Genomic DNA, 12,919 nt, shown 5'->3' with positions numbered 1-12,919 from the left:
ATTAAAAGGGAAGGTAAAATCCAGTTGTATTGGGGAAGTAGAAGACTTGAATAAACAAACATTTATTTCAATAGTTAATTCAATAATGGTCACTGATTTTACATCTAATTGTATTGAGGGAACTTCTCATTTTATTAAATCTTAAGAAAAAATTTCCTGTATGTTGAGTCAAACAACATGTATAAAAATGTACATAAGATCTTGAACTTCCGGGTTGAGCTGATTTTGAAACATGGCTCGCTGCTTGTGCTTGTTTTTGTAAGAAGACTTAACTTTTGTTCTCTTATTTGACCCTTTCTCATTTACTTGTATCCAGTAAAGAGATGTGGTCCTCAAACTGAAAAAGACTTAATGAAAGCTTTATGTGGCCAAGGGTGCCAATGACTTAAAACAGATTGAGATAACAGCATTAGCTATGAGAAAAATCTTATCTAATATATTCCATCTTTAAAGATTCAAGCACTTTTGCAAATCTTCAGAAGTCTGGAAAATAACTCTAAAACCTGACTATTATTACAAAGTTAGACTGGAATATTAATTTCTATGTTTTTTTCACAGCATAATTCAGAGTATTCTGAAACGCTCTTTGGAAAAATCATTTCTTGGTATTCTGATAAGAGTATATTTCTGTTTTGCTAATGTGAAAATCTAAAGCTCAAAAGAGAAAAACTGAGAGGTCACCATTAATATCATATTAAATCAAGTAATAGCTTATATCAGATGCAGGCAGAGATATAAAAAATTCTTGTCTCTGAATCTGTCCTGGTTTTTGAAAACACACTGCTGTGGCTAGTAAATTTTGTTTATAAAAACAGGAGGAATTATGTAAAATACATAATGATATATCATATCAATTATGTTATGAATGGAGAAAAACTTCGATAACCCTTTACTTACAGTCAATTTCCAGGATTGCAGAAAAACATGTTAGAGAAACTCTATTTAATTAAACAAAATCTTGATGAGATAATTTAAAATAACCATTATTGATTGGTTAGATGCTTGACTAAGTAGTATGCAAACCAAATGACATATTTTTATTATCAACTTGTAACCTACCCATGTAAACACATATGCTATTTGCAACTGTGACATTTAATAAAATGACATGGGCCACTTTTTAATTTATAAATAATAAAACAGTACATTGTGTATGCTCAATATTAAAATTAAGCAAATGGAGCAAGTACCCAAAAGCCAAAAGGGTTGTTTATAATCAGTTTACAGAAGGAATGCTGCCCAGTTGGTCATTTAAGTAAGAATACTTCAGAATAAGCACGACAGTCATGATGTTAACTAAAATTAATGCAAATCTGTTAGATTTGCCTTGATCAGCTGTTACCAAACCCACATTTTATTTGCAAGCCTAAATTTTATGGTTGCAATCTTAGGTGTTTTATTAGCTACCCAATTAAACAAATAAGTTACAATTAGAGCAAATCCTTGGAGTTTCCAACAAATGAAGCAAATCTGAAGCCAAGAGCAATAATTAAGCCCGACAATTAAAAAGCATTTTTCTCTGAAAAAGCTCTGTTTTAAAGAAACAAGCTTAATATGTTCCTAGCACTCATTTCAAGGAAGCTATTACAGCACAGAGAAGGGAAAATAGTACAACAGAGGTCTAGAATGCAGACTCCTCTCCTTCCCACTGTTGCATGACTTTATTGCTCTGCCTCTTTCAGTCTGTGGGTAATTTCAGGGTCCTTTCTGCTTAGTTTTTCTTTTCTAAAGAATTTACTGATGTCTCTTTTTAGAAAGAAAGACAGTATACGTACGGATGTTTTTTAAAAATAACAGTCACTTTTAACCAACATAAAATATGCTAAACTACACTGAACGTTACATTTGATCTTTAATAACACATTAAATAAACATTTTCTTCAGATTTATGGTCCAGATTAAAACACTGTTTCCCTCTGATTGTAACAATAATGTATGTTAACTACAGACTATTCCAACAATTTGAAAGGTAAAAAGTAAGAAAGTGAAACTTTCCCAAAATTCTACTACCATTATATAATCCCTTCTAACTGCTATTCAAAATGATTTTATTACCAATGTCAAAAAGTTTACATAAAACATTAAGGTTCTATAATTTGGGACTAAGTATTTTCTAGTACAATGGCTTCCAACCCTTTTTGAGCATAACCAACAGGAAAATTTAATACTACATGACACATTTAATATTACATGACAATAATGACAAATATATTTAACTGAATCAAAAGTTTCATGAAGCAGTAATTACCCTTAACATATATGATGCACTCTCATATTCCAATTCATTAAAAACAACAAAAAAAAACTGATTTTGTGTGATTTCCTGATTTGTTTATGGCTTATAATCTGCAATTTAAAAACTACTGACATAGAGGAAAAATCCTAAATTTGGTAGTCTAGCTTTGCTACCTCTGAATAACCATAATAAAATCATTTAGCCTCTTTACTGCTCAGATTTTCCACTTACTAGTAGTAGAGTTGAGCAGACAATAAGAAAATGCATCTCAAACAAAAACAAAAATGTCATATAACTATGAGCAAACAGTATCAGTAAGTAAAACACATTAGGTGTTTTTTTACTTTGACACTCAAATAAAAAGAATCAGATCCAAAATGCTTTAATAATTCATCATGTTATCATCAATACACAATAAGATGCCTTGATAAAGTGTGCCTATGAAAATGAGTTTGAGTCAATGGCTCACTCCAAGATTTTAACCTTATTTAACAGTTGCTAGGAAACCAACATATCCTTCACAAGGACATAAGAAGACCCACTAAGTGATTCCAAATTACCCAGTATAATTAAAATAGACTGCAGGACAGCAGCACTATCAGATTTAAAAAGTAATAATATATCAGGCTGGGCCAGGTGGTTCGTGCCTGTAATCCCAGCACAGCACATCTCAACTGAAACACTCCCAAAGGAAGTATCTAGAGATTATCTAGAAAGTTTTACTATGACATTAAAAAACACTATTTTGAATTAGTTAAGGGCAGGAGTGGCCAACTAGCAGATGGCTGCAATAGCTCAAATACTCCACATTTCTATACAACCCTGTAATTCAGCTTGAAAAAACCCAAACTATAGTGAAAGGTTATAGTATATCTCACTTAACATCATGTGTCATTTAGCAAAACATGACTATAATATACACTGTGTGCCTACTAGTTCCAAGTTAACTACCACTAAGATAAAACCATTAAGGCAACTATTAAAATGAAATTTTGGATATCAGGTATTAAAAACACAGAAAACATTAATGACCATATGAGAATTTGATATACATTGTGATGGTTGATTTTAGGTGTCAACTTGATAAATAATACCCAGGTAGTGGTAAAGCATTATTTCTGGGTATTTCTGTGAAGGTGTTTCCGAAAGAGGCTGGCATGTGAAACAGCAGACTGAAGTGGAAAGATCCACCGTCAAGCAACGTACATGGATGGACACCATTTTATTAGGTGAGGGTCCAGATGGAACAAAAAGGCAAAGGAAAGGCAAATTCTCTTTCCTCTGGAGCTGAGATACCTTTCTTCTCCTGCCCTTGGAAATCACCTTTCTTCTCCTGCCCTCTCCATTCCCTGGCCTTTGGACTCTGGGACTTGTACCAGCAGCCCCCAGCTTCTTAAGCCTTTGGCCTCAGACTGAGAGTTATGCCATCAGCTCCCTAGTTCACATGCCTCTGGACTTAGACTGAGTCATGCTACCAGCTTTCCTGTTTCTTCAGCTGGCAGATGGCATATCCTGGGACTTCTCAGCCTCAATATTTGCATAAGCCAATTCCTCTAGTAAATGCCCTTTTAGCCATCTATCCATCTTGTCTGTCCGTCCATCCATCCATCCAACCATCCATCCATCCATCCATCCTACTGATTCTACCTATCTTACTGATTCTGTTTCTCTGGAGAACTCTAATACATATGCTTTACAAAAACTAATGGCTACTGAGCCGGTCATATAACTACTATTCTATTTTCACTTAATTTTCTTAGAAAATACATCAAAACCAAGTCTTTAATACTTAGATGTTGACTTAAGTATAAATCATTCCTATGGTCTAATACAGCTTTATGAATACTTTCAACAAAACGCAAAAAAGACAGCCAATAGTAAGTGCATTAGAAAATTAATTTACAAAATTGCTGTGCATGGTGGCTCAGGCCTGTAATCCCAACACTTTGGGAGGCCAAGGCAGGAGGATCTCTTGAGCCCAGGAGTTCAAGACAGCCTGGGCAACGCTGTGAGACCCTGTCTCAAAACAAAAGGCAATTACTTAAAAAAATGAAAGCAGCCCCAAAACAAGCAACTATATGAGCTAGAAATTAGAAATGGTCTCCAAGTTACAATGGTGTGACTTGTAATTTTTTGTCTTTTAAGATGATGTGAGAGCAATATGCATTCAGTAAACTTCCAGTACCCATACAACCATTCTGTTTTTCATTTTCAGGACAGTATTCAATAAATTACATGAGATACTGAACACTTGATTATAAAGTAGACTTTGTGTTAGATGATTTTGCTGAACTGTAGGCTGAGTAAAGTGTTCTGAGCATGTTTAAGATATGCTAAGCTAATCTCTGATGTTTGGTAGGTTAGGTGTATTAAATGCATTTTAGACTTACAATACTTTCAACTTATGAGGAGTTTATTGAGATGTAACCCCATTGTAAGTCAAGGGGCATCCATAAATATATTATGACAAGTAACAGACTGTTCAGTTAAATGCAGTGTAAAAGTGAAATATAAAAGTTTCATGTTCCAAACAGTTGGTATGTTTAGAAAAAGGTAGGCATTGCCATCTTATTTGTAATTAAATAATTTACTCAGAAGGAACCTTAAGATGTTTTTGAATAAAAGGAGGGATGTCTATGAACTAAGATAGTAATGTTCCAACCTTAAGATTAAAGAAAAAAATTGGGAAAAATAAGTGACATGAAGAGAATATGAGAACAAATAGAAAAAGGATCAGCAAATAGGTTTCATTGGGTGAAATAAAAATACTGCATAGAAGAAGGCAATAAAAGAGATCAATAGGTCACTATCATTAGTTGAATGATCTTTGAACTGACTAGTAAGAGCTTAGTCCTTTTGAGTAGCAAGAGGAAAGCAGCTAAAGGATTTAAAATGCAGTATGGATGGGAGAAGCTTTTGTGCAGCGTTTCACTGCATTAAATCATAGTAGAGATAAAAGGGTAGTAAAAAGAAAAGCAAAAGGATATGCATATGTCTGTAGATATGGATAAGCATTAGATAAAATCAGAAAAACCTTGGGAGCCACTCTGTTTCTGTTACAAGTAAACCAGTTCATTCATTCAACAAACATATGCAATATTAAATACACAAATTGTGTATTTTGTTAGGCACCAGGAGGGATACAAACACAGAGTAATCCACAGTCTTTGCCCTCAGGAAATTATAATCAAATAGATTACCATATTACCAAAACTAGTAAGTGCCCCATGGGTGGTTCAAAGTAGCTGTAACAGGATTTTAGATGTAAACATTCTCATTTTCAGCTAGGGTGACTAGAGAGAGCTTTAATTTCAAGCTATGAAGATGAAGGGAAGAGGGGATTCAGGCAGGCAGGGCACCCTCTGGGCTGGCTGGAAAATAAGCTTAAGGAGTAAGACAGGGAAAGAAAAGTGGAATTTAGCTGGACTACAGTATCGGTCTCCACTTAGATTCACAAATACCAGCATATTTGACAGTGTGTTTCAATTTTCTTTTTGTAGAGACAGGGTCTCACTATGTTGCCCAGGCTGGTGTCTAACTTCTGGCCTCAAACAATCCTCCTACGTTGGCCTCCTAAAGTGCTGGGATTACAGGCATGAGCCATCATGCTTTGCCTCAACTTTTTTCATTCATCACAGAATTCTTCCCAGTAAAAGAAACATTAACTGACTGAAATTTATTTCACAAACTGAATGAGAAAAGCATTCCTATCTTTTTTAAGTTTTATAAAAAACAGTTTGAAGTTTTACTGAAATCAGTTCTACTGAGAGAGGCCAGGCCGGATGCAATGGTTTATGCCTGTAATCCCAGCACTTTGGGAGGCCACAGTGGGTGGATCACTTGAGGTCAGGAGTTTGAGACCAGTCTGACCAACATGGAAACCCCGTCTCTACTAAAAATACAAAAATTGGCCGGGTGTGGTGATGCATGCCTTGTAGTCCCAGCTACTTGGGAGGCTGAGGCAGGAGAATCACTTGAACTTGGGAAGTGGAGGTTGCAGTGAGCTGAGATCATGTCATTGCACTCCAGCTTGGGCAAAAGAATAAAAACCCCATCCCAAAAAAAAAAAAAAAAAAAAAAGAAAGAGACTAGATATCTGCAGTTAGTGAACTTGTCTAGATGCTCTCAAAATGGTTACAACACGGGCTTCAGTAGTGAAAACCCACTCATGCCCTTCCCAATGTGTTTTAACCCTATCTAGAAAGGAGGACTAGTTTTTCAGACATCAGTTCAGATACCATTGCCAAATCAAACCTGGGCTTCTATACAAACAGTATCAATACAACTTCGATGCATCATGTCTTGTTATTTGACTGGGCTAAGGAAAATCACCAAACTGAATCCAATCAGGTTAACAGACCAAACTTTTCCTTATTACAAATCGCCTAAACACGTTTTCTCCCAATTCCTTTTACTGTGGTAAAACACGCATAACATAAAATGTATCAGTCATTTTCAGTGTATAGTTCATTATTAAATACATTCATAATGTGCAACCACCATATATCTCCAAACTCTTTTCCTTCTGTAAAACTGAAGCTCTGTATCCATTAAACAATAATGCCTGGTACTTGCCCCTCCTCCCAGCTCTGGCTTTCTGTCTCCATGAATCTGACTACTCAGGTACCTCAAGAAAGTGGAATCATATAGTACTTATCGTTTTGTGACTAGCTTATTTCACTTAGTATAATGTACTCAAGGTTCATCCTTATACATATGTCAACATTTCCTTCCCCAAAAGAATTTTTTTTAAATTATTATTTTACAGACAGGGTCTTACTCTGTTGCCCAGGCTAGAGTGCTGGGGCACAATCACAGCTCACTGCAGTCTCAAACTCCTGGGCTCAAGTGACCCTCCCACACAGCCTCCTAAGAAGCTAGGACCATAGGTGCATGTTACCACACCCAGCTAATTTTTACTTCTGTGGAGATGGGGTTTCACTGTGTTGCCCAGGCTGAGAATTTCCTTCCTAAGATTGAATAATATTCTACTGTATGTACATACCCCATTTTGTTTACCCACTCACTGATGGACACTTGGGTTGTTTCTACCTTTTGGCAAGCTACTGTGAATAATGCTGCTATGAACATGAATATACAAATCCCTACTTGAGACTCTGCTTTGAGTTATTTTGGGTATATACCCAGAAGAGGAATTGCTGGATCATATGGTAATCTTATTTTTAATTTTTTAAGGAACTGCCACAGTGCTTTCCACAGCAGCTGTATTATTTTACATCCTGTTATATATCCTGTTATATAGCTTCTGAACAATGTTCTTGAGAGTTAATATCATATTACTACATATATTAGTATCATATGTAGCTATTGTTCAAACACTATAAACATCAAAACTTTAAAACTTAATTTTCAGTTGGCAGGAAGGTGTTCACATTTTAAAATGTACATATTTGGTAAATGAATCTTTCCTTCAGAAACTAAAGAATTTGAAAGATGGGTACCTGAACCATCTAATAATCAATGTAAAGCAAGCCAATGCTTTATTTATGAACTTAAAAGCAAACAGAAGCTTAGGGAAACAAATGTGTCTTCTTACTTCAAAATAAATACCATCTAGTGTACATCAGAGAAGCAGAATGCATTACATAAAAACACCCTACTAAGCCATGTTTTGAGAATGTAGCCATTCTCGCTACCTCTATAATATTTGCAAGCCTACATATAGCACTGGTATCTGCAGACAACTAGAAAAGTATCCAACTGTAATGCATCTTTCTAGTCTAAACCAACTCCACAGCAACTTACCAAATCTCTGTGCAACACCCAGTTAGCATGCAGGTAGTGAATACCATCTAGGATCTGATATAATAGTGACTTCACCATTCCCCGAGGTAACTGAACTGGCTTCTTGTTTGCTTTAGAAGCTCTGTGAAACTTGATTATATGCTGAAAGAAAGAAAAAATATCACCAGAAGCTTTAAAAAAAGGAAAATAATTTGATGTATAGTATTTTCCTAACATAAAAAGAAACACTCAGGAAAATAGTTTCATATTCTGCTGAATAACATAAATAACTTTAAAATTCCCTAATAACTGAGGCTAAAAGTCCATTTCCTAAGCATATGATAGCATTTCAGGAAATAAATTATCACAATAGGGAATTAGGAAATATTGTGTACGTATGTATTTATTTAGATGGAGTCTCACTCTGTCACCAGGCTGGAGTGCAGTGGCATCATGTCAGCTCACTGCAATCTCTGCCTCCTGGGTTCAAGCAATTCTTCTGCCTCAGCCTCCCAAGTAGCTGGGATTACAAGCGGCTAATTTTTTTTGTATTTTTAGTAGAGATGGGGTTTCACCATGTTGGCCAGGATGGTCTCAAACTCCTGACCTTGTGATTTGCCTGCCTTAGCCTCCCAAAGTGCTGGGATTACAGGTGTGAGCCTCTGAACCTAGCCTGTGTTTTCATTTTTAAAACACAATTAAAAATCAATTACTTTCAGGGTATACTTGATCCCTATTTATCTGGTAGATAAAATGGGAAAAAAAAATAGAACAAAGTTCAAGAGATACTTCTGGCTGGTTGACATGGCATAGAACCGGAACCTATTTATGACATAGGTTATAAAGAAAGCAAGTGGGGAGATGCTTCAATAAAACACACGCAAGCACAAAGAAATGATAAACCAGCTCACAATGGAAAAATGTAGAAACATAAAAGATTCTGAGGAAAAAAAAAAACTGCCTTGTACCATACATCGAAGCTTTCTATGTATAATGTTGTTGGACATCCAGCAAAACAAAGCACAATTTTATACTCAGAAAAATCACTTTATAAATAAATGTACAATTTTTTTTAACTTTCAAATGCTCTTAATAGGGCTCATTATCTTAATTAGATTCACTCTTAAATTGCAGGAAAATCTGTAACTCGGCTGCAGTCAACTATGCCTTGCACACCACTGTGCATATCCCTGACACCTAACATTGCACAGAGCAGGCCCTTGGCCAATATTTGTAAGTAAATATTAAGCATACTCTTGAAATTAGTAAACATAATAAAAATAAGACATATTTAACATTATAAGTTAACATTTTCACTTGCTATTTTCTTATGATATATAGAATATGACACAAATAAGGAATAACTAATAATGACTGAGTAAAGGTAAAAATATATAGCAAATATCTATGAGAAGGTAAAGTGTAGCAGTTTGCACATATGTAGCATGATTAATCTGAATTATCGGCATTAATCTACTTTAATTTTCTCCTCAGCCTTTTTTTCAAGGTATTTAATAGCAGACAAACAAAACAGAGCTACAACAATTTAATAGACTGTTTTGTCACCTGTCCTAAAATATGATGTGACAATCAAGTCTGTTCTCTTTAAGAGAAGATTCTTTGGCTCTCTCCAAGCTTAATAAAAATAGGTAAAGACAGAGCACCTTAAAAAAATATTAAAACCCTGCCAGAGTAAGAATGAAAGGAACAAATACGTAGGAGAGGTAAGGTAATTAATCAATTTCATACATATTTCTTCAAAAGTATTACAAGTGGCTTTTCTTTTTTTTAATCAATGTTTTAAAATGACAAGAAACTACAGTGGGGGAACTTCCTACTGTCATTTTCTTTATATTCCAGGGCTACATAACAAATGCAAAGTATACATACCATGAAATCTCACCAGTGCCTAACTGATTTTTAAAAACAACTATTTTTATTGCAGCTGCCTTGTTACCCTCTGCTGCTTAACCCCTACCAATTCACTTCAACATTCCAATTAAAATAGATAAAGGAGCGGGTTTCAATAGGCTAAATTATCATTTGTTTTTTATGAAAATGAACATTAAAAATATTTATTTGGCTTAAATATTAAGATGATGATAAAGCTAATGAACTATTTATATGCACTGTACAATATTACGTGCAATATAATTTGCTAAAGTATAATCATTGAACCAACATGTAAAATTAAATATTACAAACCAGCAGCCAGAAGTCATATTGAGTGAAACATTAGACTATCTTCTATGTTCTACTGTGGTTTATCACAAATCTGTTTATAACCATCCTGGAAAATGCCTTAAGTTTAAATTATATGACTTTATTTCTTATGAGGCTCAGTATGGTAAGCATTCAATTTAATACTGGCCACCCTGATTTAATAGGGTTGATTTGATTAGATTTCTTTTAAAGTAAAAGAACAGAATATTAGACCCAGAGATTTAAAAAAAGAAGAAAAAATAACCAGCATGAACCTTGGAAAGAGTTTCATAAAAGAGAGAGAGAAAATTTCATGTATATGTAATAAAAGCATGGCCATGCCAATTCAGTAAATACAGATTAGTATGCAAATCAATATATGTTTAAAGATATTATTAAATATCATTTAAAAGCAGTTCACAGGAGTAAAGTAATAATTAATTAACACAAGGTAATGTGAGAGGTTTGGTTTACTTGTTTCTTAAATTATAATCTGTATTAACAGATAGATGTTCTTTCTACAGATTGATAAGAAGGTAAATTTTGTGAATATGTTTCTGATATATATATCTCAGAAAGTCTTATCCATAAGGTAACGTTTCAGATTTTTTAAAAACATAAATGTTATACTGAATAAAAGAGCAAATTTTATAGTTACCTCAAAGTTCCTCAAATACCAATTTAAAAAATAATCTGCTTAGTAAACTGCAAAATACTGAAGCTGGTGTTTGTATTTCGGCTACTTAGACAAGATAAATTTCTTATTTTACAATAATTTTTTTTCAATAGAGCATCATTTTCTGCATTGCATTAGATAAACTAATAAACTGGCTGGGCTCAGTGGCTTATGCCTGCAATCCCAGCATTTTGGGAGGCCAAGGTAGGCAAATCACCTGATATCAGGAGTTCGAGACCAGCCAGGCCAACATGGCGAAACCCTATCTCTACTAATAATATAAAAATTAGCGGGCGTAAGCAGAGATGGCACCACTGCACTCCAGCCTAGGTGATAGAGTGACACTTTGTCTCAAAAAAAAAAAAAAAAAAAAAAAGATGAACTAATAAATTGTAATAACCTGATTTTGAGAAATCTTCAAATATTTAATTGAGTCTGAATATATATTCTTTTTTTTTTTTTGGAGATGGCATCTTGCTTTGCTGCCCAGGCTGGACTATAACAGTGTGAACAGGACCCACTGCAGCCTCGATTTCCTGGGCGTCAGCCCCATGAGTAGCTGGGACCACAGGCGTGTACCACTGAGCACAGCTAATTTTTTTTTTATTTTTTGTAGAGACAGGGTCTTGCCATGTGGCCCAGGCTGGTCTCAAACCCTCAGGTGATCTTCTTGCCTTGGCCTCCCAAAGTGCTGGGACTACAAGGTGTGACAATGTAGTAACATTTGGGCTAAAATTATTCTTATCATAGGTCAGAAAACAAAAAAAAAACCTAAAAGTCACATGAGATGTTAAAATTTATTTTACTAATCTCGTTTTGTAATAGAGCTTTCATCCATAAATAATTCTTCCAATATAAGATTATACCCCTTTGGGAGGCCGAGGCGGGTGGATCACGAGGTCAAGAGATCGAGACCATCCTGGTCAACATGGTGAAACCCCGTCTCTACTAAAAATACAAAAAATCAGCTGGGCATGGTGGCGCATGCCTGTAATCCCAGCTACTCAGGAGGCTGAGGCAGGAGAATTGCCTGAACCCAGGAGGCGGAGGTTGCGGTGAGCCGAGATCGCGCCATTGCACTCCAGCCTGGGCAACAAGAGCGAAACTCCGTCTCAAAAAAGATTATACCCAATTCAAGTAAGTAAAAGCAGTCATGCATCACTTAATGGATACATTCTGAAAAATGTATTGTTAGGTGATTTTGCAGTTGTCGAAACATCACAGAGTGTACTTACACAAACCTAGATGATAGACCCTACTACAAACCCAAGCTACATGGTAGAGCCTACTGATCCTAGGCTACAAACCTATACATCTTACTGTACTGAATAAGGAAGGTAATGCGACACAATAGTAATTAAGTGTATTATCTAAACATATGTAAACACAGAAAAGGTACAGTAACAATATGGTACTATAATCTTATGAGACCACCATCATATATGCAGTCCGTAGTTGACAGTAATGTTATATGGTGCATGACCATACTAAATTAAATTAATGCCAATGAAAACAAGAATTAGAATATTAAATCTCAATTGTGAATAGTTAATAATAATAGTTTCCTACATTTGTATATTTCATTTATAAAATTTTTCAAATACAAGATTGTTCCTCAGAAAAACGTTGTAAAAAAAAAAAAAAAAAGGCAAGAAAGTATTACATTTTATAGATGGGGTAAACTACAGCTTCAAAGCCACTGAAAGACTTGCCTTAACGCTATATGACAAATAACAGTAGAACTATTAGATCTCTCCAAAGATAGCATATTTGTCCTCCTTCATGAGGCTACCACCTTCTCATTTTATATTCCCTTTATACGATGGAATAAAAGGAAATACGCTACTTTTATATCTTAGAGCAAAATTTCATAGTTATTACAGTTATTTTTTATTTGGTCAAAAAACTGTATGAAGCAATACTGAATACTTGTTGAACACTCTTTAGAGTCTATTGTTTTCTTCAGTATCTGTTAAAAGATCAAAGTGACAAGACTGAAAAGTAATAATACAAAGCCAAATACAGGTATTGATCGACTTACGACCTATGCAACTTACGAC

At 34.9% G+C, this 12,919-nt stretch overlaps 1 protein-coding gene across 5 annotated transcripts in view; it reads right to left on the bottom strand.

Moving 5' to 3' along the window:
• The window catches only part of CDK8 (cyclin dependent kinase 8), a 134,584-nt gene that overhangs the window by 39,418 nt on the left and 82,247 nt on the right, over nucleotides 1–12,919 (bottom strand). For all 5 annotated transcript variants that reach the window (XM_032294362.1, XM_032294358.1, XM_032294359.1 and 2 more), the window contains one exon: nucleotides 8,003–8,143. Coding sequence is in view for 4 of the 5 variants with exons in the window: in XM_032294358.1 (XP_032150249.1) it covers nucleotides 8,003–8,143 (141 nt within the window). In the remaining variant the exon portion in view is untranslated. The remainder of the gene's footprint in view (nucleotides 1–8,002; nucleotides 8,144–12,919) is intronic.

Source organism: Sapajus apella, unplaced genomic scaffold (assembly GCF_009761245.1).
Source record: "Sapajus apella isolate SASKATOON/1434 unplaced genomic scaffold, GSC_monkey_1.0 scaffold32, whole genome shotgun sequence".
Classification (NCBI taxonomy): Eukaryota; Metazoa; Chordata; class Mammalia; order Primates; family Cebidae; genus Sapajus; species Sapajus apella.
The sequence above is the reverse complement of the archived record's forward strand: the minus strand, read 5'-3'. Positions and strand labels throughout refer to the sequence as shown.